This window comes from Aptenodytes forsteri, unplaced genomic scaffold (assembly GCF_000699145.1).
Source record: "Aptenodytes forsteri isolate BGI_AS27 unplaced genomic scaffold, ASM69914v1 Scaffold492, whole genome shotgun sequence".
Lineage (NCBI taxonomy): Eukaryota > Metazoa > Chordata > Aves > Sphenisciformes > Spheniscidae > Aptenodytes > Aptenodytes forsteri.
This window is the reverse complement of record NW_008794172.1, coordinates 367,557-394,417: the sequence shown is the minus strand read 5'-3', so window position 1 is coordinate 394,417 and position 26,861 is coordinate 367,557. Positions and strand designations below refer to the sequence as shown.

The 26,861-nt window shown below is 44.6% G+C and overlaps 2 protein-coding genes across 3 annotated transcripts; both read left to right on the top strand.

The window, feature by feature from the left end:
- Positions 1-5,675: 5,675 nt before the first annotated feature.
- LOC103901666 (keratin, type I cytoskeletal 19-like) lies at positions 5,676-8,382 on the top strand. The gene is made up of 6 exons (XM_009282589.2): positions 5,676-6,209; positions 6,588-6,670; positions 6,948-7,104; positions 7,309-7,470; positions 7,797-7,922; positions 8,060-8,382. Exons 1-6 carry the CDS (start codon positions 5,676-5,678, stop codon positions 8,318-8,320), a joined length of 1,323 nt encoding a protein of 440 aa, XP_009280864.2. The 3' UTR covers positions 8,321-8,382.
- Positions 8,383-16,685: 8,303 nt separating this feature from the next.
- On the top strand, positions 16,686-22,011 carry LOC103901647 (keratin, type I cytoskeletal 19). Of its 2 annotated transcripts, XM_009282566.1 has the most exons (8): positions 16,686-17,270; positions 18,257-18,339; positions 18,933-19,089; positions 19,349-19,510; positions 19,936-20,061; positions 20,183-20,409; positions 20,738-20,883; positions 21,663-22,011. In XM_009282566.1, the coding sequence occupies exons 1-8, from the start codon at positions 16,686-16,688 to the stop codon at positions 21,686-21,688; spliced, it is 1,512 nt and encodes a 503-aa protein (XP_009280841.1). In that variant the 3' UTR covers positions 21,689-22,011. The 2 variants fall into 2 exon arrangements, with proteins under 2 accessions (XP_009280841.1, XP_019328633.1); XM_019473088.1 differs by lacking the exon at positions 20,738-20,883 and having other exon boundaries at positions 21,702-21,741.
- The last annotated feature ends 4,850 nt before the right edge of the window (positions 22,012-26,861 follow it).

Sequence of the window (26,861 nt, the reverse complement as noted above, 5' to 3'; positions counted from 1 at the left end):
TGGAATGATGATGCTTGAGGCCAATGTGCCACACGACTGATACTTAAAAGCCCACAGAATAAAGCTCAGTTCTTTAACTCTTGGTATCATGAAGAATCACTTTCTCCTGTAAGTTGAACTTAAATGACTTCAGCAAGACTACTACTGTTATGTGTACCATTCCAAGACATGAGCACAACATCAGACTGGTTGGCAAATCTTATACATACATGCCTTCTGTCTTATTTGACTGTCTTTAAATCACACTGTTAGACACATTGTCCAAAAACTTTATACAGGTCTTTTCATGCTGCCCGAGGGCTGCACTTAACAGGTTCTAAAGTAACCATTGCTTAATCCGCAGAGGGATGAGTAGCAATAAATTTTTATCACTACGGCATCTAGAAGATCCCTGCTGAAATCCTTCTTGAAACACACGAGCTAGTTATCGTATGTCAACAACGTCTGCAGGCAAGCTGCCATTCAGGATGAGGTGATGCAGCTTGTGCACTGGCAGCCAGGTACCAGATCCGCCTTTGCCCACTCACTTCCTGGAGAGTGACAGAGGAACCAAAGGATGCTGCGCTGGTCGCACATCCACTGAACGTGTCTTGTGGGCTAGATAGCAGAGGAAATCATTTTAGATCCAAAAGCCTGATGGAATCACTTAGATCCAACTTCATGCTTTCTAGCCAGGGGTACTTGGGACCTCTGTCCAGTCTTGGACCATGGCCTCATGTTCATCACCCACCTCAAGAAGACGGATTTGGGCCGTAGACAAAAGGAAAAGGTAATAGTTTGCAGTAAATCAGCTTCCCTTTGCTTATAATGATGTACAAGGGGCTTCGGCGGCTGAAGTTAAGCACGCTTGCCTCTTGGATTATTATTGATGATTCATTCTCCCTCAGCCTCCACAAAAGCATTACAGTTCTTATTGGACAATTACAAAGGTGTGCTCCCTGGCCTGAACAAACTCTTGAAAAGAGTTGATGATATCATGCTGGGCATGAGAAGACAAGCAAAGGAGAGGGAAGGTCATGGAAGAAGTGGGGAACCTGCCAGGTCTTTCCAGAAAAGGGAGTGTGAAGAGATGTTATCATGCTGTATTACTGTTTAGCAATTACAGAAAAGGGTAGGAAATGAAACACAGATTGGAGTGCGAGTTCATTGACTGTCTCATGCTTTTCTTTTTGCTGGGATAACAGACCTTCCTTACAGAAATATGAAGTCTTCCAACCCAAGTGAGCTAGAGCCATCTCGAAAATAAAAACTAGATCAAGCAATAACATACTTCAGCATCAAGTTGTCTTAGACTTTATGGCAATGGGCAAGGGTGCAGGCTGGAAATTCTGAATAAACTGCAAATGTGCTGGTTTTTTTGCCATCAGAAGAGAGTTGTTACATTTCAGTTGTAAATGGCAGCCTTTTAACTCTAGAGCCATCTGCAGAATGCCCCAACTGTATGAACACAGAAAGGCTTTTTGAAAACCACAAACATGGATTAAATATAAGTAGGAGGCTAAGAGAAGATGTCAGTCCAAGAGTTTCTGGCTCTGTTGGCAGCACAGTAAGGCATGGCCACATCTGCAGCCAGAAGGACACAAGGGAGAGATTTATCAAGCAGCATATTTAGTTATCTTTGATATCTTTGACCCAGTGCTAAGATATCCATTTACATCTGCCAGCAGGAACAGCCTGAAATGAATACCTGAGAAGAGCTGGGAGAATAGCTGGGAGAGCTGATGGAAAGCTCAGGTTTGTAATCAGTTGATTCAGTTCCACTGGGAGGATCTTATCAGGAGTTTCCCTTATTCACCAACATATATTTGCATCAGTGAAAAAGGCTTAAATTCTGCATATGGCTCCGCATAACCCTATTATCACAAACAAGAAAGAAGTCCAAGCTCAGCACAAGTAATCACTGTGTTACATTACAGTGCTCTGAAGAAGGAAAATACCACATAACTATTAGGCAATTTATTTTTTATTATTACTCTTTGCTACACACAGTTTGTATCTGTGAAACACGGACAAACTACCACATCCAAGAGATGGAGAAACACTGTTTTTGGAAAGCATTTTTCAAATTTTCTGCAAAATGCAAGCACAACAAGAAAAGCCTTGTTAGGATACAGCAAGGAATTTAGAAGCAAGTCCTCAGTGAATAATGGTGAAACTTTAATGGACAACAAAACAAAAAAGGAAAACTAAGAACGTCCTTGAAAGGTATTTCATCAGCTGAGACACAGACAGAAATATGTAGGATGTGCCAGTGTCAAACTGAATATATAATAGCAAGAATACTTACAATGAATAATGCTTAAAATGAGTATCATGTTTCCGATCTTTAAAGCTCCAAGTTCGCATCAGACAGTTGTTTTCACAATGCCCTTGAGAAGGAGGATTGCTGTTATTACTGTTTCCATCCTACAAAGCATGAAATAGAGACTCAGAAAAGCTGAACAATTTGCCTAGAGTGATTTGCAAAGCTGGGATCAGAACCCTGGAGCGTCTGGTGTCATCAGCGAGATGGAGATGTTTCAGTACAGCCAATAACACACAGACAAAAAGCATAATGACAATTACATCAACAGCTAGATAAGAAAATACTCTGTTAATAGCAAACAGAAGAATTTTCTGTAGGTGAAACTCTGAAATTTAGCTGACAATGAGCAGAGTCTAGGGCTGCTTGTAGTTCTCACTGCTGTATCAGGGCCTCCTGATAAGGATCTCCAAGCCAGAGGCCAGCCCTGCCCAGGCTTAGGGGACATACATAAGCCCAAGCTGGCGTGCTTCAGATGCCAGACAGTGCCTGGCTCTCAGCTTCTCTACCCTGGCACTCCCTGGTGCTTGCTTCGAGCCCAAACCTGAGCTCGGGCTGGCAGTAATGCAGGGTGATGGGCAGCAGCTTGGACTCCGGCAGGGACCCCGGGTTCGGTGTCGTGTCTGAGTCACCAAGTCTCCAGGGAAGTTCTCTTGGACATGAAAACAGCTAGTGACTCAGGGAATATTTGTAATAATGTGAAATGCTGGATCTCCTTCTTGGGGGCACTTTATACTCTTTGTACTTCATATGCATTGGCTTAAGAAACAGTCTTAAGCCTTAAAATATCCTGAGACTACCAAATGGCTTTCCTCTGGGGAAATCTAATCTTTCTTTCTCATTTTCATTGCTCTTTTGAACCTGATCATTTTGTGCTGTAGAACAACCCTTGGGAATAACGCCACAGTGCCCATCCTCTACCACCATCCTGCTCTCCCCTATAAAGCACAGTACAAGATGCAAATGTAAAGCTGAAGTGTAATTCCTTTCTTTCTATTTTTTACAAAGCTGATTAAATGGGAACAGCACCTTTGCCTAGGGGAAGCTTTTCTGCTCATTTGTTACTCGAAGTGACAATTTTTCCTTGTCAGGCCTGCACTGCTGTTTCTGAAATGCCTGCCGGGAAATCCTCGTAAGCCATCATTTCTCTCCTCCTCTTACTCCCTTGGGGCACAACATTGCCTGCAAGGGGCTCCCAAGTCAACCGAGGACGGCTCATCAGAGGCATTGCCCGTGGCTGGCTACAAGACTGTGGTGAGCAAATTTCCGTCTGTAGACTCCAGTCTGGAAGTCAATAAAAATTAATCCTGGAAAGAGCCTTCCATTATGCATGTAGATACCATCATTAACAGATCTCCTCATAAAAAAATGAAAATCTCTTTTAATAAAATGAGGACTGTAACTGCTGGCAGGTCTTGAGCTATGCTCTGGTGTAAAAGCAAGAGCTGGTTTTAATAAAAATTTCAATTTTTGGAAAGGAAAAAAGCTACCATGAATAACACACAAATCCAGTAAAATCAAGAGTGAAATTATTATTTTCCTTTACAAAAGCTGCAGAAATTCTAATCACCTTTGGCTGCAGAGACCTATGGTAAGGTCTGAAGTTCAAAAAGTAAGGAGGAAACGTGGACATCTCTGCTAGTTTTCAATAATTGAAAAAAAACCCCACTCATTAACGTTTTAATTTTTCTCATTGAAAAATGAAAGACTATATATTTCTCAATTAAATGAAATTAAATGTTAGCTCAGCATTATTTTTACAATTCTTCTATGGAAAAAAGACAGATTCTGCCCAGTCCTGCTGCTGATTCACTCCCGCGAGAGCAGCGAGAGCAGCCCCAGGGCTGCTGCTGGGCTCCGTGGCAGAGGTGCCTGATCCTGACCACGCCACAGCCTCCACTCAGGATCTCGCCACCAATGAGGCATGCCATGGCACCACGGCACAGGCTTCACTTGCTAATTATGGATGTAACGAAGGATGGACATACACAGAATCCACACCACATTTAAGGCGTTCTGGATTTGCAGTGTCAAGATAAAATCAAGACTGATGAACTTACCCAAATGCCATAAGCAATATTTCTGAAACAGGCTGCACCTGACGCATCCTTTATGTGATGTGTCCAGGTGATCTGGATGCCAAAACCAATGCTGAACAACACACGGGTGAAAGTCAGCCAATATTAGCATGGCTGTATTAATATTATTAATAAAATGAAAGATTCAGATGACAACACATTTTAATTATTTCCCTTCTTCCTCAATTCAGCATTCTAAGACTAAAAAATAGGTTTAATATCTTTTTTTAAATGATCTTTTCTAGTGTCTTTTCTAAATTTAACACATTTCCCCTAGATTATATTTGGAGAATTTCCATGGTGCTGGTTGGAACCGGGTCAGACCTATACAGGATCAGGCTGCTTCTGAAATTCTCCATGTTACTGTTTTAGAAATCTTATGAAACATCTTATGTGGCTGTCCTCTCTTGGCAGTGAATATTCATAGTTAACGGCAACATTTGGTACTCAGGAAATATCCTTTTCTCTTTTATTTTGGATAAATATTTGAATGTTTTGTCTACCCTCAAAAGCAGCAAAACAAATACCATGGGATCTCCCCTCTGAAAGGAGATGTTTTGATGCATGCAGAAGAAAGAGAATGATAATAATCACTGGTATGCTCAAGTGCAGTATTCTTCTGTGCTCTCCAAGCGAAGAGCATTTCGAGGTCTAATGACCCAGGCCCCAGCAGGTTCTCACTCAGCTGATGGCCGCGCAGAATGGGACGGACCCTCGCTGCGGTGCACTTGCAGAGAGGCAGCACGGTCCAGGGTGGGCTCCGGGCTCTGGTCCCAGGGACCGCAGGGCAGCTGAATGAGGGGGCACCCTCGCTTCTGGTCACAAAGGGGTCGAACAGGCTCCATCAGATAGGACGGCTTTCCCACAGCTTTCACTTTCCAGGTAGACTCGCCCATGTCAGGGATGGATAATTGCTATGACGTTTCGTTCCCCGGGCACTCTCGGGTATTGTTGTTTTTTCTGTCACTGTTGTTTAGTTGTCATCACAAGTCAGACCTGATGATTCAGGAAGTAACATTTTTGATGTAGTTTTGAAACATGCTTCTGTTAACCAAAGCATCTTTCTGTTGTGGGATTTCTGGAGACAAACGCCTTTGGGGAAATATTTCCAGCTGAAAAAAAAAATAGTACTAGCCAGGTCACAAGGAGGAAGAATAAACAGCCCTTCTCCAATGTCAACATCCACGAGGAATGGTATAAATAGAGGACTGTGGGGACAGAGGGATCACAATCGGATCCCGCAGTGATCTGTGCAGCTTGCCTTGGGCTCCGAGTTGGATCCTCGTGCTCTCACTATGAGCTGTGCCGTCAGGCAGGTCGTTACTACCCGTTCCCAAGGCAGGAGCAGCGTGGGCAGCTCTGCAGCTGGTAGTGGAAGAAAGGTCTCCTCCGCCTCCTCGGGAAGACATGCTGCCTATGACTTAGGTGGTGCGGTTGGCAATTTTTCTGGTGGTAGTTTAAATGAGGGATTACTTGGGAAGCAGCTGAGCACCGGCAGTGCTACCGGTGGGAGCTTTGGAGCTACCCAGAGGGCTTGTTCTACCCTTGGATTCAGCAGTGGAGGCATCTGCACTCGAGGCGTTGGTGGTGGTTTCAGCAGGGCTAGTGCTGGTTGCGGTGATGGGATCTTACTCGCTAACTCGGAAAAGGCGACGATGCAGAACCTCAACGACCGCTTGGCCTCCTACCTGGACAAGGTGCGACTCCTGGAGGGAGACAATGCCGACCTTGAGTGCAAGATCAGGGAGTGGTATGCCAAGGTAGGGCCCAGCTGCGAACCACGGGACTACAGCTGTTTTCATAAGGAAATTGAAGACCTTCAAAACCAGGTAAATCATTGCTTTTCAAGAAAATTCTAATATTTCTTTGGACTTTGCTTTCACATGTGGATAGACCAATGTCAAATGGCAGAGGCAATAGCTATGTCTCCGGAGGTGCCCATGAAGCAATAGTTTATATGAAATGGATGGTTTGAGGGAGGAAGACACTGCATTTACAGAGAACTGGAGTTTCAGCACAGCCTGCTCCACCAAGCTGGCACACGCATTTCTCCACTGTAATGCCATCTAACAAATTAATAATCCCAATATGTGGAATCATTATAAAATAAGTGGCTTGCATTACCCCAGGTGGATGTTTCCTCCAGGGCCTTGTGTAGCCAGAGGAAGCCACAAGCCCAAATCTCTCTCCTGCATTTTTTTTTCCAGATCCTCTGTGCAGCCATGGAGACTAACAAAATCCTTCTGAATATTGATAACAACAGGATGACTGCTGATGACTTCAGAGTGAAGTGAGTATGGTCCTGTGCTAGGCTGAGGGGTTCACACTGCCCATGGAAGGGTAGGTGAGCGACGGTGATGGGGAAATCCTAACACTTTACTTGTCATGCTGCCGCATTAAAATGCAGATCTCTGTGAAAGGCATGAATACCATTGACAATGTTCATAGCATTGCATGCCTGAAGCGAAAGAAGAACTTGGTCCTAAATTTTTTCCCCACAAACTCAACTCAAGGGCTTGCCATGGTTTACTGACATGCTGACCTTTCTTTGTTGCCTGTGGCTTAAGGTACGAGACTGAATGTGGTCTCCGGCAAAATGTGGATGCAGACATTTGCAACTTACGCCCCGTCCTGGATCAGCTGGCCAGCTGCAAGACCGACCTGCAGCTACAGTGTGAGGCTTTGACTGAAGAGATGCGTTGTCTCAAGACGAACCACGAGGAGGTTAGATTGCCCCTTACTCTTAGAGAAATAAGAAGAAAGAAGAAAGAAAGTCCCCCTGAGTGTGAATATTACTGATATGATGCACGTATTCTCTGCAGGAAACGAACTGTCTGAGGAAACAGGCGACTGGAGATGTGAGCGTGGAGGTCAATGCCTGTCCTGGCCCAGACCTGAGGAGATCCTGGAGGCACGTATTCTCTGCAGGAAACGAACTGTCTGAGGAAACAGGCGACTGGAGATGTGAGCGTGGAGGTCAATGCCTGTCCTGGCCCAGACCTGAGGAAGATCCTGGAGGATCTGAGGTGCCAGTATGAAACACTGATGGAGCGCAACCGCAAAGAGACTGAGCAGTGGTATGCCTGCAAGGTACTATACACATGCAGAGTTGTACCCTACTCTGCCTGTTGGGGGAAAAGGGAAAAATGAGAGATTAAGAACACTTACTGGAGATGTCTTAATATCAGCAATTCTGTCATGGATGTGCTCAGCATCTAATTGTACTGCCCACTTTCAGTGCTCTTCTGTTCATGGCAGAGGGGCCACCGCATGGTGTTACAGGGTCACAACGGAATAAATGGGGGGGTCTTTAGATTTGGAAATACTCAGGTGCACTGCAGGGCGTGCACAAGCAGTGTGGTGAAGACCCTGCTGTGAGGAGGTGAGGAAAGGGCTGCTCTTTTCTAACTTTGCAGGTGGAGGAGGTCAATCTGGAGGTCATCACAAGCAGCCAGGAGATAGAGTCAAGCAACAAACAGGTCACTGAGCTGAGACGTCAGCTGCAGGCCTTGGAAATCAATGTACAAGCCCAGCTTACCATGGTAGGTGATGCCACTACGATTCACATCTCAGACTCCCCAGCTCTCTTTAGAAAGCTGCATGACCAGAGTCGTACCTGTAACCAGACAGGCTAAGCTTGCAGCATACCCAGCTACCTTTGTGTTGTTTCCATTCTCAGAAAGAAAACCTGGAATCCTCTCTGGCGGAAACCGAGTGTCGCTACAACAAATACCTGGCTGAGCTACAGAGCCAGATCTCCTGCGTGGAGCAGCGGCTGGCTGAAATACGAGCAGAAATGGAGTGCCAGAACCAGGAATACAAGACCCTCCTGGACGTCAAATGCCGCTTGGAGCAGGAGATTCAGACCTACCATTGCTTGCTGGAGGGGGGACAGCACGACATCATGTACGCAGACTACAGACAGACCTGGGCACAGTAAAATCCCTATGCTTTGACTTACAGGGATATGAAAATTCATGATACAAATGGTAAAAGCAACACTGTGGTGAGGAACCAGTACTGACCTGCCACCAGACAGGGCCTATTAGCAAACCACGAGGCATTTGAGGATTTGGCTCTAATAAATGTCTAGAGTGCAAGCCAGAGACCGTTCCCCTGGCTTGGGCCAGTGAAGGCAGCCGAGAGAGGCCCCCAGAGCTGTCCCAGCCACCTGGGCAAGGTGCAGCGTCGCAGCTCGTTAAAGGGTGGTTTTCACTGTGAGCCGGGCAAGGTCTTTTATGAACGCTGTCATTTAACCGAGTTTTATTGGCTTTGCCACAGCTAGACAGGATTAGGGACCAGCAGTTCAATTAACTGAAACAATAAATTACCCAAACATTTTCAGTTTCACACAACAATTTTAATTAAAGTTTTGGGAAATGTAATTTGTATGCAAAGCAGTTGGCTCTTCCCTGCCTCCCATTGCCTGAGACTTTGAAACAGGGAGGCATGCTGTTAATCTCATAAATGGCTGCATACACACATAACCGGCCTGAGCACCCACCTGCTCCATTAGTTTGGAAAAAGAGGTATTTTAATGGTGATGCCCTGAGGTGGGCTCTCCTGGACTCTCCAGTCCTAAATTAGTCACATGAAAAATCAGTTCTTGTTCCAAAATGCCAGTTGCAATGGATGAAATGACACTGTTAGAGCTTGTCTCAGAGCCTCTGGTAACTCTGAGTGAGTCAAGATGGAAAAGCAATAGCTGTCAACAGACAGGCAGGATGGAGGATGTGCTAGTTGTTGCTCCTAATGACCCTCATGGTTCAAAGGGGAAATGGCCAATGCTACGAGTAGCTCCAGGTCATGGGGCAGATCTCCAGGGCGTGAATGTCGGGGGCTTTGGTTACCAGAGCTGTCTCCTTTCCACAGAGGGCTGGTGGGAAGAGGAGTCCCTGCAGCATCAGCTGGAAGAAGTGGTGGGCTTAAAGCCAGTCTGTGTCAGCCATGCCTGCCCTAAGCCTGTGCGCTCTGGGTGAGGATGTGTAAGGTGAGGTGTCCTCTAGAACTGTGAGTGTGACCATGAGTTGCTTCTTTATTCCTGCTATGTACCTGGGGAAGAGGAGGATGAGAATCTCCAGGCTTTTCTCGGTGGTGAAGAGGGGCAGAGACAGTTTCTTTTTCCTGGAGAGAGGCAGTGCAGGGAGTCAGACATGCAGGATTGCGGTTGTGACTGTTGGTGGTAGAGCATGGGGATTAATTGAGCTATGGTAGAAAGCAGTGGCAAGGGATGCAGCTATGGGGCATTTATAAACTTATGCATAGAAAATATGTTTGACACTGGGGGGTTACTAGTAGTAAATGTGGTTAAATAATTTGTCTCAGCACAACACGAAAATGAGGAACTGGCAAGGGGAATCAGTCAGTCACGAGTCTTTCAACAAGTATATAAAATAAAGCAAGCTAGGGAGAAGAGGGAAAGGAAAGGTCAGTACAAGAGCAAGGGGGATGTAAGAGAAAGGCATGGTATGCAGACAAAACCCCTGACAAAGTTATGCTTCCTGCTCTCCCTCGGCAGGTCACTGCTGACAAGAGAGCTTCCCTGCCAGCCCCACTGCGCATCCTCCTGACGAACAAACTGTTTGGAAAAAGCAAAGCAAAAATAGCCTGACAGTTCTCAGTTCTGCTTATAGCACCAGTTGGAAGGGACTTTGCAGAATGGCTGCCTTCCTGCCACCCACGCTGCCTGCTGTCTTCATCCTCTGATACTGCTTTGATCCAATCACTGGTCTTCGCTTGGGCTAGTCTGTTTTGCGGTCAGTTGTCTAACAACTACCAAAGCTTGTCTCTAATAAAACTTTGCTACTACTGACACAGCCTTGAACCTGAGAAATAATTTCTACAAGTAAATTAGCATACAAGTATTTAAAAAATTGTTACGCAGATAGTTATATTTACCATACATGTTTGGTTAGAAGTCCACCTTTGACCTATATCCACAAAGCAATCATTACAAGGGAAAAAGAAAAATAAGCAATGTTCCCATCTGCCGCACTGCTCCTGCTGAATTCAATGGCTGCAGGATGGTGATGGAGGGGCAGCTGCAGGAGGATGGAGGAAAGGGACCAGCTGATGCTGTGGAAAGGGACATTTGCTACCAGAGGAGGAAGCATAAGCTAAGACATGAAGTAGAAGGTGATGAGGAAAGAAACATTCAGGGAGGCTGGACAGAGTGCAGGAAAGGAGTTTCAAGGCAGTCTGACTGGCAATCTTCTATTGAAAGAGACTTCTGAGCGAAAATCAAGTTTTCATTAAAGTAGGTGTGTGCTAATGTAATATAATATAATATAATGTAATACACAACACCTTTGAGTTATTATGAATATGCAGTAACAGGATAAAATCAAGAACAACAAGTTTTCCCAAATAATACTGAAGGAGTAATCCTGAAAGCAAGGCTCTGCTGGACTTGACACACCCTTCTGGTGGAGGAAAACAATTCCAGAGAAAATGCTAAATAAAGAACCTCTAAATGGATTTAAAAAAACAGGCAAACAGGAAGAACCAGCTGGCAACATGTGGGAAGATAAAAGGGTGAGACAAATTAATATGTGGGAGAGAATTTTTTTAAAAGTAAGATACAATAAACAGCCAGAAAAAAAAGATGCTGGTATTTTATGACCACAGAGAAAGGAATTACAAACACATTCAGGAACACAACTGCATTTTGCTGCTTGTGCAAGCAAAGACTCGAGATCCAGCCTGTCCCTTCTCACCAGTAGCAGTACCTAACAAATGGGTCACAGGCTGTGAATGGTGCTTACAAACTTTGCTCCTCATTATGTAGCTCTTTTTCTTTTTCTGTAATGAAATATTAGATGGGGTTCGATGACTAACCTTATGCAGAGGTCTAATGTGAAGGCTTCCAACATGAAGACTTCAGGGGATATGATGAGTCTTAATTAGTGTCCCTTTCTAAGGAAAAAAACAGCTCAGATGTTTCTGGAATGACAGCATGGGACAAGCCAAAGCTTGACCACAGACAGCTATTCTCTTGGCAAAAGTCACAGCCAAGATGGGACTTTTTGTAGCCAGTTTTGTTTCTTGCTCTGAGCCTTTGCTCTGCAGAAAGCCTTGTCTGCTCATGTGTCACCTCTCGTGCTCTAAGCTTTCAACTCTAAGTCGCACGTAATGTCTTTATGGAGATGACTGCCAGCACAGAGGGCCAGGGGCTAAGCAATCCACGGACCAGCTCCAGCTGTCCCTTTGGGGGATGGCCTCTCCCCAGCCTCTGTCCAAGTAAGAGACAGTTGTTAGCCCTGTGGGGGTAATTGCTCTAACGAGCTTCTGGACACGGCTCTGTGTTAAATACCTTCTCTACTAAGTTCTGTATCTCCCACTCCTGCAACACTAATTATACTGTGCATTTCAGTATTATTTAACCTGCCTCAGTGTTTACACAGCACCTCTAAAGTACCGCATTAAATGCAATGCAGAAATAAAAAGATGCCTCCCCTGCCCAATGAGTTTATAACATGGACAGTGATGAGAAATGATGACTGTGGAAACAGCATAGGAAGAGATGGGGAAGAGAAGATAAATGAAATGCAGAGGACATGGTGCATGGTACAACAGGACAAGAAGTGACCTGGGACATTGACTGCAGCCTCCTGCAGGCAAACTTCTATCATATTCCGCATACACAGCCACTCACACTAGCACATAGGTATGGCAGCTTGTAAGAGCGTCTTCTTTTATTTTCCAATGTGCAAATCTTGTAAAGCAAGAATGAATGAGTATCTCAAAGACAGAGACTTAGGCTGAAGCTATAAGACTGGGAGAGGAATCTGAGGATAAAAAGAGCAAGGGTGGCTGCCCCAGAGAGAAGAGGGGGAGTTACATCAGCACTCAGGCTGGTAAGCAGAAGTTATCAGCATCACGACCAGTGGCTGTAGATGAAATGTACTGTGATTGCTCTAGCAGATATGGTCTCTGTCTTACAGAGAGAGCAGACACATGTCAATTACACCACCATCAGAAAAAATCCCCGGGGAGTGAACATGCCAGAGGTTTAAGACATCAGTGAAGAAACAGAAATAAAACTACTAGTTTTGCAAATTGCCAACATCAGACAGGAGTTAAGGTCTGCACTGTACAAGCACTTATACCTGATTATAGGCACTATGCTTTTTTAATAGTAGGCTGTATTCTGGTGTGGTGTATAAACTATAATTTCTCTATAAAATCTATTCTATAAAATGTGCAGACAGGTACAGTCTCACTCATACCCATAGTAACTATCTGTGGGGTTTGTATTTTTGTTTACTGGCTTGTGTAACATTTATAAAGAATTATACAGATGAGTAAACTACTACTATAATCAAGCAGGAGATTCTGGTTTGACCCATGCGGCTCTGCCAGCAGGGACTGCAGGCTAAAGCCTTGCTCTTCCTTCCGACCTGCACGGCACTCAGCTGTCCATGCAGGAGTGAAATTGCTGTAGTTTTGTTCACTCATCAGTATTCCAGTCTGTCCTAATACAAATTCTCTTGTACTCTTCTTTGTCACGATAATCAGTAGGGCTTCCAGAGATGCAAATGCTGGGAAGTCTGGCTGCACTGTCATCGTCTGGTAGGTGCTGGAAGGAGATTAAAAACCTTCACAAAATGAATCAGGGAAGATTGTGAGCTTCAGTAGGAAGAAATCTGGTTCCGTCCACCTCCATGTTCTGCTGAACTTCTACTTCATCACTAGCAAACGTTCAGAGGTAGTTTGAAGATGTGAACAGTCAGCAAGAAAGAAACTGAAACAGAGTAATCACTTTGGTCTTTGAGGTATATTTAAGACCTAGCATCATGCTGTTACCAAACTCATTGTGATAATTATTTCACTTGCCTTCAGGAATTTTGCTAAACATGGTGGTATAAACCAATGAGTCATTAGCCAGAAAAAAGTCATGGTCTGCATTTGAAAGTTGGGAGCATGAGGTCTGGAGCCGGCTCAGTATCACATAAAAAAAATGTTTAATAAGTGATGCCTAATGGCTATTATGCTAATTATTAATGGTAATTAGAAGTGACAAGATAAAATCATATTCCAGTATGGTTGCACAAACATCACTGAAGCAATGCTTATGAAAGCAAACTTCTGTCAAATTAGACACACCCTTCTTGTAGTTGACACAAGAAAACATTATCAACTTTGATAAGTTAAACGAGCAGAGTGTGGAATAGACAGGCTGACATTTTGCAAAAAGGCTGTGCACCGGGACAGTCGCAGTTCCCACAGGACCAAACCCCACTGCTCACAACATCACTCGAAAACGTAACATCTTCCGGCCTCCTCCTGAGCTGCCCATCACTATGTGTCAATATTCACACTTATTACCTCTTTGTCCACTTTCAGATCTCTCGTCTTTTTCATAACGCCCACAAGACTTAACAGCGTTTGCACTGACATTGTGCTGAGACCACTGCGAATCATGCTGGCTAATAGCCTGTCATTGCTTCCTTTACTTCCATCTGTATGAAACCATTTGTTTCCTCCTGTCTTACATTTAGGTTGTAAATCCTTTTGGGACATTTTTATGACTTAGACTTGCAAAGTCCTTTCCTACACATTGTTCTGCCCCAAGGCTATGCTCCTAGGCTACAGGAATACAAATAACAACAAAAGTGGAGGTAAAGAAATCAGTTCAGTGGGGAAGAAAGACGGTACTGATGGATGTTTTGGAACAAGATGGTGGCTCACAGCTAGAGAAAGCAGAGCGCCATACAGCCAGCAAACACACACATACGCCTCCGCTCGATGTCTGGCGAGGTCTCAGGGCCAAGCCTCGGAGCCCTGACATGGTCGTAAGGAGCAGGGCAATACCACACTGCCTGGAGTGAAACTACCACGCAGCCGTGCAAGCTGCCCGCCTGCCAGCAAACACGGCTGCAGCTACCCAGCACGTGAGCGAGAAAAAAAATAAAACTGGTTTTAAAATACAGTCTGGTTAGTCAGGGACTGGCTTTTGGATGTATTTGCTGTATCAGTCCCATGTTCCACGTCCCAGTGAAAGTGGCAGGAGCCCAGTAAAGCTCCAAAGAATGTAATTATATCCCAGATATGAGTACTTTGGAAGAATTGCATGATCGTTTCTAATCCTCACTGGTAAAATGTGATTCGGTAGCCTGTGGACCTTTCAGCCAGGACATATGTAAAAGGTTGTTCAATGCTGCAAACCAGTTTGTTTTGTAGAGCAAGGCCTATTCCTTCTTCCTATTAGGTAATTGCTGAAGGAAGTAGGTGTAGGTGCTCCTTGCCCACCCGTAGAGAAAAGTCCAGTATCTGCAATGTCTCCTCCTAAGCCTAAGACTCTGAAAGGGAAAGAAAGGCAACCTCAACCCAGAGCACTGCTCTCTGTAGATTGCTATTAGGTAGCTTCTTCTGAAAACCTACACAGCAGAAGCAAAGCTCCAAGCAATCCAGACATCATATTAATTTCTGTTGGCTCTTACAGCCACACCCTGTCTTCAATTATAGTCCTCAAAATGACGGATGAAAGGCAGATTTACTCCCTATCCTCCTTTTTGCTCATGATTTTCACTATTGTGAGTCTAGGCTGTGTGGGGAGCATGGGGGATGTGTTTCTAGGGGGAGGATGGACCTGTATTTCAGGCACTGCAGTCTTAGCTAGGAATCTGAGCTCTGACAGACTCCGGCTCTGTCCTTGAGCAAGTTATTTCACTGAACCATCCAAATAATGAATATTCTAGGATGCTGCCAGCCTTGGGTAGGCGTCTTTTTATCATTTCTGATCTAAGTAAAGAAATAAATTATGTCACTGGAGAGTGGAGAGTCCTAACTTATGCTGGTGAGAAGATGATCACATCTATATAAGCTTGGGGACGCTCTCCTGCCATGGCGACAGAAACCACCTAATTGCACACATAGTATGCCTTCCTACCAGTAAATGAGAGGTGGCTGAGCATATGCGTGTGGGTTTTCCCTGCCTTTCTGTCCAGAGGTGATGGCTGCTCTCAGGGCTCCTTGTCAGGTGTCACACTCATCGCCAAAGAGGATTTATCACAACTGCTCCTGTAAATATGGACATACTTGAGTCAAAGGTTACTTGTGAGTAAGAGTTGTTTGGAAATTCCACCCTGTAGGGAACAGAAGCCTCCGTCCCCTGAAGAACAGAATATCCTCTCATTACAGCAGTCTGCTCGAGAAAGATACTTGTGCTGGCGGAGCCAGTTCTCCGAACGCTCCTCTGGCTATTGCTTGCCTGGTTTTGGAGATTGTGCTCCCATGACTAGCTAGGCTGTGCTAATGCCTGCTACTACTCTGACAAACTCAGTTAAGAAATGCAGAAAGCTTTTGTCCTTCTTATTTTGTGCTCAGCACAACCTTAGTAATGGCAAAGACCTGCTGGATCACATCTCAGTCCATCCAGGGAACTGGACATATCGCCCATAGATACTCCCTTTCCTGTCATCTCTCTCTTTATCTATGATCACCACAAATTGAGGCAGCATGGACAGCAAACAAAATAGTTGAAAAATAACTTCAGAGAGGTACTTCATACACTTCAGCTTACATCAAGTCCATGTAACACCTAGACACAGAGATAAACAGGAACTTCCAACATTTAGCAGGCCTGATCTTCACAGACTGTGAGCAAGTTTGCACGACCAGAGAAATGTAAGCCACAAATGGGGAACTAAACCCACGAGGGAATTACCTCAGCAATTTAAGAAATCTCACAGTAAAGCATGTATTAGACCTATTGTCTGTCATTGTGCCAGGTGACAGACTTCTACACCACGATATCCCTAGTCTTCTCACTACTACAGTCACTATTATTCACGCTTTTCAGAAGTGAGAATTTATATTGATTTCCCATTTTTCTTCCCTGGACTCTACCATAGCATGTGATATAAAAATGTTTATTGGACTAAGAATAAAATAAATACAAATTCATAAAATATAAAAGGCACTTTGATGTTATAAATACAAATGTTTCTTCTTTGTACATAATCTAGGGGAACTTTTTTTCTTGACTTGTTGTAAAGTTTGCATCATACAAAAAGCTGATGACTCACAAAACATTATTTTACTTTTTGGAATAAGCTGCTGACATGTAAAGTATCTTCCTTGTGAACTGGGATTTCTAGAGGGAAACTGCCTGTGGGCTATTTATTCTTGGCATAAACAGCAAGACTAGCCAGCCCCGTGGGAAGAAGAAACACCCTATAGGTGACACCCCCTTTGGAAGGTATAAAGAGAGATCTGCGGCAACAACCAACCTGCAGTCTGATTCAATATCAAGCTGTGCATCTTGCTTTGGGCTTTGGGTTGGATCTGCAGCTGTCCTCAAAATGAGTTGTAGTATTAAGCAGACAACTGGCTCTCTCAGGGGCAGGACCAGTGGTGGCAGCTGTGTTATTGGTGGCGGTGGTGGTGGTGGAGGAGCACGGATCTCCTCAGTCTCTTCTGGAAGATACATGACTTGCGGGATAGGTGGTAGCCGAGGGTTTTCTGGTAGAAGCTACTGTGGTGGTGTGAATTATGGAGGAGGACTGAGTACTGGCAGTTTGGTTGGTGGAAACTATGGAGGTGGCTTAGGAGCCCCTGTCCTCGGAGGATGTTCAGGCATTGGATTCAGCGGTGGCAGTGCTCGCTTTGGCGGTGGCATTGGAGGTGGCCTTGGTATTGGTCTTGGTGGAGGGGTAGTTGGAGGTGGTTTTTGTGGTGATGGCATTCTTCTTTCTGGTGATGAAAAGGTTACCATGCAGAACCTTAATGACCGCCTGGCTTCTTACCTGGACAAGGTGAGGTGCCTGGAACAAGAAAATGCTGACCTGGAGTGCAGAATCAGGGAGTGGTACGCCAAGCAGGGCCCTTTTTGTGAGCCACGGGACTACAGCTGCTATTATAAAGAAATAGAAGATCTTCAAAATCAGGTAACATCATTTCTCAGCTGCTTTCTCCCTTGTAAGCTTCTCCCACGGTGTTCGTTCACAACTTAATGCAGTTATCAAGAGTAACATTTCATTATTGTAAAATGCTTTTTGTAAACAGCCATTAAGATAACTGCCTGTAGAAAGCCCTAGAGCTTAAAGGTAAAAACCTTGAGTGTTTGGACTGTTTCCATTGCTTTTATTCATCAGATATATTCGAAGGGGAAAATGTTATGTTCATAGAATACATCTGGATCGGCTCAGTAGTCTGTCTGAATTACGTTTGTGCCAAGGTGTTTAAAAAAAATAGATATATGCCAAGAAAGCAACTAAAAGAGAAAAAAAGATGGATCATGTTAATTTGCCTGAATCTATATTATTCTGTCATCAGTCTTGCAGAATTCCAGTTAAACGTTATCTCCTTTTTTTACAAGTTTACTCTTTCATATAGAATTGGGAAATATAGGACATCTAATTAAAAATAAGAACAAAGAGAGCATTGCCGTAACACATTTTGAGTATGCAATTTAAAATTAAAAACATTTGTTTGTAAAGTGTGTTTAGCAAAAATTCTAGGTTGTCAACGCACAAAGAATAATAAAGTGAAAAGAATCCAGGAAACAGACAGAATGAGGCAGACTTATAATTAAGTCTTGAAACAAAGCTTTTAAATCTCTTATCCATGAAAGTAAGGTTTAGATTTAAAAGGTTAGGTGGATTGTGGCAGGTGCTAGACAACACTGATTGTACCTCCCTAACTGTCTGCATCTGAACCACGTATTTTAGCATTTTAATGCCTCCACCGTACTTCACTGAACACTCACCCTGGTGACTGCCATGCTCCTCACCTCCCCCATGCCTGCTACCCAATATTAAAACAAAAAAAAGAGAGGGAGAAAGAGTTTAGGTCTTTGTAGTACCGGTCAATGGGTACACTTGAGCCTGAGGATACAGGGAAGAGACTTCAGGAGCAAATATTCTTTTTCCAGATTGTCTGCGCAACCATAGACAACAACAAGATCATTTTGAACATCGATAACAGCAGGATGACAGCCGATGACTTCCGAGTGAAGTGAGTACCCCTTGGCACACAGCTGTGGCACACAGCACACGCGAGGCACTGACTGTTCCTCGGTCACTGCGCTCCCGCTCGCAGAGCTGGTGAGAAGGAGCTGTCAGACAGGGCTCCTGTGATCCTCTGGTCAGGACAGGCTGAAGGTTAGGTAGAAAAGCTCTTTCATCCATTGCCTCTAGAGCTGCCTTAATGAGTGGCAGTTCCAGGATGGAAAGTTTGGGAGAACGAGATGTTCTTGTGTGGAGATTAGCATTCTTCAGAAGGCAGAAGGCATCCACAGACAGGGAGCAGCGTGGGTTCACCTGAGCTGCCATTCTGGCACGTGGTGTCTTTCAAAGGGGAAGCTTTTGTTTTTTCTTGTTGGAGCACTGAAACGCAGTGAGTGACACCTCCGCCCCAGTGAAAAAGCTCCAGGGAAGGCAGACTGAGGGCAGATTTGACAGAGCAGGCCTCAGACTGCATCTTAGCATCCTGTGAGGCTAGTTAGGAAAATGCTGTAAGAAAGATGGATGGTCAAATGAAAAAACAAAAAGAGCAAATGGTGGTGTCAGACACTGACTACTCTTTCTTGCTTTCTTTCTCACCCTCAGGTACGAGACGGAGCTGGCCCTGCGCCAGAGCGTGGAGGCTGACATTAATGGCTTACGCCAAGTCCTGGATCAGCTGACTCTCTGCAGGTCTGACCTGGAGGCACAGCTGGAGTCGCTGCGGGAGGAGCTCTGCTGCCTGAAGAAGAACCACGAGGAGGTAGGGTCCTGCCCCTCTCACATCAAAAGCGTTAATTCATGCAGGATCCAACACCCTCCCTCTTCGTGGTCCCCACCCTGGGGTGCTGGCTGCGGAGGGGCAAGGGGTTAATGGAGATGATACATGTGAACTAGGCGCTGTGAATGTCCAGCAGAGAGGGTCTCTGCCAGGGGCTATGCTCTTCCCTACAGGGGAACTAAGCTTCCTCAGTTTTTTCCTTCTTTTTTAAAAAATGACATGATCTGGGTGGTGTTTCCAGGAAATGAGCTGTCTGAGGAAACAATCGACTGGAGATGTGAGCGTGGAGGTCAATGCCTGCCCTGGCCCAGACCTCAGAAAGATCCTGGAGGAGATGAGGTGCCAGTATGAAACACTGATTGAACGCAATCGCAAGGAAGTTGAGGACTGGTATGAGTGCAAGGTGAGTAAATTTACTCAGCTCTGACTTTCCCAGGCTAACACCCCGGCAATGGTTCTACAGTGATTTATTAGATGTTAAAACCACACAACATACTGTAACAGCATTCAGCGTTGGTTCAAACTGACACAGGGGATACTGCCACTCTGTGTCCTTTTCATGGGGTGACAGGAATTGCTGCATGTCAGTGAGACTTGAGGTGGGAACGCTTTACAAAGCAGTAAGTAGCGAGAAGAACTGGACCGCAGTAGTACTGGAAGAGCAAGAGGAATGACGAGCAGGGTTTACACTCCATTAGGATGAGAGAGTTCACCGAAACCTTTCTCATTTCATGTTTTTTGCTAGCTTCTCTGCTCTTTCCTTAATACTTAATCTGACTTACATTACGCATTCCCTGAACGCCTTTATTCTGGATTGGCGGTTTTCAGATTGAGGAGGTGAATCGGGAAGTTATTACAAGCGGTCAGGAGGTAGAGACGTGCAACAACCAAGTCACCGAACTGAGACGCCAATTGCAAGCCCTGGAAATCGAGCTCCAGGCTCAGCTCAGCCAGGTGGGTGGTGAGCTGGGGTAAAGCTCAGCTGTCTCACAGTTATGCTTTGATGTAGGAATTTGTAGTTAAATGCAGTGTTTCTCATGCCTGTATTTGTATTGTGCCACACGTCACTCCTCAGAGGGACAACCTGGAATCCTCGCTGGCTGAGACAGAGTGTCGCTACAATAACCACCTTGCTGAGCTCCAGAGCCAGATCACGTGCGTGGAGCAGCAACTGGCTGATCTGCGTGCAGAAATGGAGTGCCAGAACCAAGAGTACAAGATCCTGCTGGACGTCAAATGCCGTCTAGAGCAGGAGATCCATACGTACCGCTGCCTGCTGGAGGGCGGACAGCAGGACCTTATGTAAGTAGGCTTGAGACGCACCAAATGATACAATAAAATACCTGTGTCCTGGGTATTTTAACATAAAAGCAAAGTGAATAATAGGTGGAGGCACTGCACAGCTCCTTCACCCTCACTGACCTGTTCTGGCTGCCTGGTAATCAATGGTGATAATCTGCTTCCCTACCCTGTGCCAGCCATTGCCACAAGAAGAAAGCTCACTGCAATATTCTGCCAATTCTATGCCAAAGAGGAAAACAGATTGAGAGCAGCAGGGACAATGAACAAACTGTAGTTCTAGTTTATCTGTCATTTCCTTCACTAAAATGTTATTTTCCTGTTCCCTTAGTCAGCAAGGAGGAATTGGTCAGTCTTCGGGTCTAGGAGGAGGAGTTGCAAGAACAAGTGGAATAGGAGGAGGAGGTATCATTAGAACAAGCCACACTTATACTTCATCTTCCCAGATGCCATCCTGTGCAGCTGCGGAGATACAAGGTAAGACCTGCAACACTCTACAAGATTTCCACCGTCTTCTCTATTCCAATGCAACAAGGACAGGCAGCAACAAAGATCTTTCCCACATAGCTTACAGGTGCTATTTGAAAGTTTTATTGTGAGGCTACTGGGAAATGCGTGATGGGAGGCTGCAGAGGAGTGGCTACAACAGGTGCTTTCAGGAGCTGTGACTCTGCTAGGAAGCATGAGAACTGCAAAAAGGGAGGAGGGCGAAGAGGGATAGAAAGGAGAAGGAGAGAGTTAGCAGGCAGGAAAGCCACAGAGAACGTGGAGAAAGGACTGACATGAAATCTGGGACAAAGGGAAGAGTAGGAGAAAGCAGAGCGCCCAGAATCAGAAAAAAAAGCAGGAATCATGGGAATACTGGCAGAAAACCACTGGGGGAAACTTCCAGCCAAACTGAAAAAGAAAGAAAGAAATATGGTGACAGTTGGTCCAGGAGAATGAATGTGAGCAGGGGCATTGTTCTGGCAAGGACCCTGATGCCATTCCCTCATCCAGATTGCTGCTGGTGCAATGTCTGCAGCTTCCACCATTTGGCATTTTTATGTAAAAGGGCAAACCATGCTCAAGCTAGCTACAAATCCCATCTGCCTGACTGGCAGGCAACAATGAGACCTTTCCAGGAAGGGACAGCATTTATCTGAAATTCTAATTGAATTGGCTTGTGAAATGATCACATGTATAGAATGACAGTGTGGGAAAGAATCTATTTTTGCTATAAACAAAGTAATGTTTCTTTTGATCTCTCCTTGCAGTGCCTTGCAGAAGGATTTGTGATTAAGCAGAGAAATGAGACTATCCAACAAGAGAAGCCTGAAGCAGAGCCATGGATAAAGAGAGAGAATATTTACTGTATGCCCCTGCAAAGAGCAAGGCACATGCTCTTTTGTATTACTCAGCAATGCTAAGCGATGTGTCAGAGGGATAAGCAGAGCGTTGGGCCACATTCTGCTTTATTTTGCTATTTGCTTTTTCTGGTCTGTATTGCTGCCTGTGCCCAACAACCATGACTATTGCTGGAGTTAACCAGTAGTATGATCACTAACGTACCTGCTGGTGAAAAAATGTCTCTAATAAAACTTTGCTTCTGCCTGATGCAATCAAGAAACCTGTGTCTGGAAACTGAGTTCCTTTAGAAAACCAGGTGCTGATCCATGCACAAGGGCCAGCTAAACTGGTCAGGAACATACTCCACTGGGAACAAAGCTGCTTTGCCAGTGGGAGCCAGAGAATGGCCTTGCTGACCTTGCAGGTCTTGTCCACCTCCTCCCTGTCAAAGCCTGTAGCATACGTTGCCCGTTCCTGCATGACATCCTCTGTGGTCTACATAGACAGCCTAATCAGGCAGATGCCTGTGTGCTTCCCACAGAACACTGTGCTAAAACATGATTTTAGAAAAATTTTGAAAGTCAGTGGTGGAACATCTGGAGACAGATTGCCAGTCTAGTGCTGACACATCTGGGCTGTGCCCTCTCATACTTCATCATCCAGCCTGGAGACTGTGATTAGGTTGAAGAGGAAATCTTGGTCTCCACAACTGATTCAATTTCTGCTGACGTGGCTTATATTCCGACATATTCCTTGCATTTTATAGGAATCTTCCCATTGGGAAAAGGACTGGAGGCAAAAGGCTTATTTCCTATCTATTTTCACATAGCGACTGAGTCATTTACTGGTCATCCTTCTATTTCAAAGAGTTTCAACCTGAACATCAGGAACTATTGAAAGATCATCTTTACATTAAACATACCTTCTTTGGAGAACTGGAGAGGGCAGGACGGAAGCTGAAAAAGTGCAGCTCAACAGAAAATACAATGGAGAAAAAAGCCAGCTAGGGCCTTTGGATACACAGAGCCATTATGTCTTAAACCTCACAAGCAAGGCAAAGACCACGCCCTCCTTTGGGCCTCAAACAGCAGCCATGTAGCTGATGCTGAGTCAGTGTGGACTGGCATGGTAGCGTGCAGGCGTCCTGACACTGACCTGCCCAGAGAAGCGAGGGCAGCAGTTTGGTAACTCAGGGCCCTGGAGCACTTCTGGTGGGTGCAGCCATGGGAACTGGCCAGAGTCATTCTGGGTTTGGAGAATTTTCAGTTGAAAGCCATTATGAGCTGGAGGGTGTTTTGAGGATTAAATTGTCTGTTGGTCCAGAAAACCAAGCAGTGGTTGGTTTTATATGTCCACTCCACCCTGCAGGTTCACAGCTAAAACAGCAGCACTGGGTATGGCTGCTGTTATTTCGGTACACTGTGATGTGGCTGTTACAGAAGGAGTCATGTTCACTTACGAGATGACCTGGCAAAGCAAAACTCCTGGTTACTCCTTTTCTGTCAAAAGCTGGAGGTTATCAAACAGCCAGCCTCAGGGGAGGAGGAGAAAGGGTACAAAGACAAAAACATTTCAGGACCATATACACAGTATAGTGTGGCACACTTTTCTAGCAGCAGTTCTTTTATATAGACACCAATTTCTCTGTTGCTACAGAAATAGACTTAACACAACCTGAAACCTTCCAGGAAAGCATCATCTCCAAGGCCCGGAGGTAGCAAGTGTCTGAAGAATCTCAATCATTAATGTATCAGGGAGCAGGTGAAAGGCGTCCTTCTCCTGCTGTAAAAGACCATGGAGAGATGTCTCAGTGGTATTTCTTTTATTTAATCTACCAGACACTAAACCCAATAGTATCCAGGGGCTAGAGCAAAATAAGAAAATGCAGCACTGGAACAACTGCAATAATGACTCAAAAGAGTGGTCATAGGTAGAAGTTTTTAAACCACGACTCTAAATCAAGTCTTCCTTAAAGATCAGTTCCAACCCTACAGAAAGTCCCAGACTTGATGCAGAAATCTCTCAGTAGACATGTAAGGCCAGTGCTTCATAAGAGATCAAAAGAGCTACTTATCATGGTTATAATGGCAAATTTCCATTGGTTGGACTCCTTTGCATATATCCCAGTTGTTCTCAGAGCTCTGGCTGAGAAGTTGGAAAGCAAATCTTTCCCTTTTCCTTTCCCATTGTCTTCTCCTGCCTTCAGTGCAAAGAAGGACAGTAAGATAACCCACTGCTGCCCTTTCTGTCCCCGATCCTTCCCAATTTACCAGTCCTCACACTCTCATTTCTAAAAATATAAAGATACTGTACTGGCACTCCTCCAGCTTTCGGTCCTCTGGAAACTCTAGGCTACCTACAATATATAAAAGCTTCCCACTTTCTTCTGGGAGCCCCAGCTGATTCCCACCGGGTCTGGGCTGGTCTCCTTCTCTTGTGAACTGCTACTGACATCTAGCTGCTCCACCTGATTCCCTGTATTCATATAAAAGGCCTTCCCACCCTTCCCACCAGGTCCAGCAGGCGCAAAGCATGCACTTTCTCAAAGGAGCTGTCCTAAATTCTTGAGACGTGAAAGAGACCTAATGACATGGCCAGAAGGACTCTAATGATCCAGACTTTATGAATATGCCTCTGGAAAGCCCCCGGGGGTGTGCAGGCTCAGCTCCTAAGACACTGTGATGTTGTTTGTGGACCTACAAGTTGGGATGTGCCTGGAAAGCAGCTCATGAGAAGGTAGCTTGTGATAAACAGCTCCCCAGCAGAAAACACCCTGGAAACAACCCATATATTAAGGAGCTGCAAATTATGGAGCTGCAAATCTTGAGCTGGAAACTACATTTCCATGAGATTTCCATATTTCTTTGTGCTAATGAGACAGACCCAGGAAGCTTATGAGTTCAAATAACTGAATGAAAATAGCAGACAAAGCTTTATTTTTTTAAGGTCTTCAGAACAATTATTTAATTTTATCTTAGCTTAACTAGTGCACCCATTTCCTGAAGACAAAAAGGAAAAATAGCAAGAAAGAGAGGAAGCGTGTGCCATGCGAGGATCCTGGGCAAAGGTGCCTGCTGAAGACCCACAGCAGAAAGAGGTGGGTCTAATGGATAAAGCTACAGGGGACCAATGTACCTCAGAAGGGCAGGAGCCATCCTCTCTGCTCTCTGCAATAATTACCGCAATAGGCACGTCGACATCCTTCACTCCCACGAAGGAGTAAGTCATTCCATGCTTCTGCCTGCATTATTCTGATATGCTAAAATAATAACTGTGGAGCAGAGGAAGGAATGTGTGCTCACTCAGAAAAGATGCTTGCTGCAGACAGTTATTGGGAAACTCCTGAAGAATCATAACGCAGGACAGGCAAAGCTTCAAGCGATGCAATATTACATCAGTTTCGGTTCATTCTTACCACCACACCCTGACTCCAATTACGTTCTCCAGTCCTAGTAATGAAATCCAGGTATTCCTTCCTATGCACGGCAACTGTATTAGAGTTTTTACCTATTCTGAGCTTTGCTCCTTTGTATTTAGGGACTGAGTGGAGCACAACTTGGAAGGAAGGGCAGGCTGACATTCAGGCACTGCAGTCTGATACAGGAGACCTAGGTTCAACTGCAGACTTCGCCACAGGCGTGCTCCTTGTCTTTGAGTAAATCACTTTGAGCAAGTCTCTCCACACCTCTGTCTCCAGCCTGCTGGAGATATCACAGGAATGCTGCTGGCTTTCATTGTACTGTATAAGTAACATCCAAGGATGCCGAGATAAGGGGAAACATCTTTTCAACAGAAATAAGGAGGATAAGAGCAATAAAATGATGGGCAAATCCATGAATACTGGGATAATTCAGTCCAGTAAATGGGATTATTTACTTGCCATAATAATAGCTAGTCCAATCCACCATCATGACGCAGAGTGAGGATTTGAGCAAGAGTTTGACCTTACTTGTTCCCTGGTGAAGCAGGCTTGGAGAATTTCTTACAGTGAACGGTTAGTCTCAGAAAGCTGTGGAACACCTGTCTCCTGCTCAACGGCCAGTAGAAACGGGTTGTCCCAGAGAGACGGCCATTGCTCTTGAGTCGTAGCAAAACACCTCATGAGAATGAGCTTAGCCTGAATTTTGACGTCAGAAGAGTGAAAGGATTCTTACTTTTTAATTTCTCTGCCTAGTTAAGATTTGGAGACATTAGTGATAGAGAAGAACCTCTAGTTTGTACTTAATCCATCTTCTCCAAACCAGTGTAGAACTGTATTGGACGATTGCTCTGCCAGCTTTATCAGCAATTCTGTCTTTATATTTCCTAGGACAGTAGTCCCAGACCTCTTATTAGAATGCAGCACATATTGACAGAGAAATTGCCTATAGGATGTTTCCACTCCCATTCACTGTCTCAAAACACCCACCCTTCCCCAGCAACGATCACTATCCATAATGAGGAAAACTGCAGAAACATCTTTCACTGAACAACAGGAAATATTTAAAGTACTTTTACCTTACTTTACACTGTCCACATAAAGAAACAAATCCTTTGTGAATTGCTGGAGAGCCACGATCATATATGAAGAACCTTTCATCCATGTCCATTAAAGATCACTCCCTGGCTTCACTTGTCCGTAGCAGAGTGTTCTGGAGTTGTCATTTTGCCAATGGAGAGACTTAAAGGTTAATCTCTGTGTCTCTGATCTTTCCACAAACTTCTTACATCATTCCTCATACATCATTCGAGAGTCAAACTTCAGATTTATTTTTTCTTTTTCATCTTACATATTCCAACATCAGCACCTTGCATGAAAACTGCTTATTCAACTCAAAAATAAAATGAAAATAAATTAATTAGAGATAAAGAGCTCTTTGATGCAATAACCTTTAATGATTTCTTCCTGGTGTATAATTTAGGACAGTGTTTTTCCTGGCTTAATGTTGTAAAGTTTGCATCATAAACAAAAAGCTGATGATTCATAAAACATTATTGCTAATGTATTTTTGAAATTAGCAAGAGACATGTAAAGTATCTTCCTTGTCTACCAGGATTCTTGAAAGGAAACTTCCCTTTGAGAAATTATTCTTGGCACCAATGGCTAGAGTAGCCAGCCTTATGGGAAGAAGAAACAGTGGTGACAC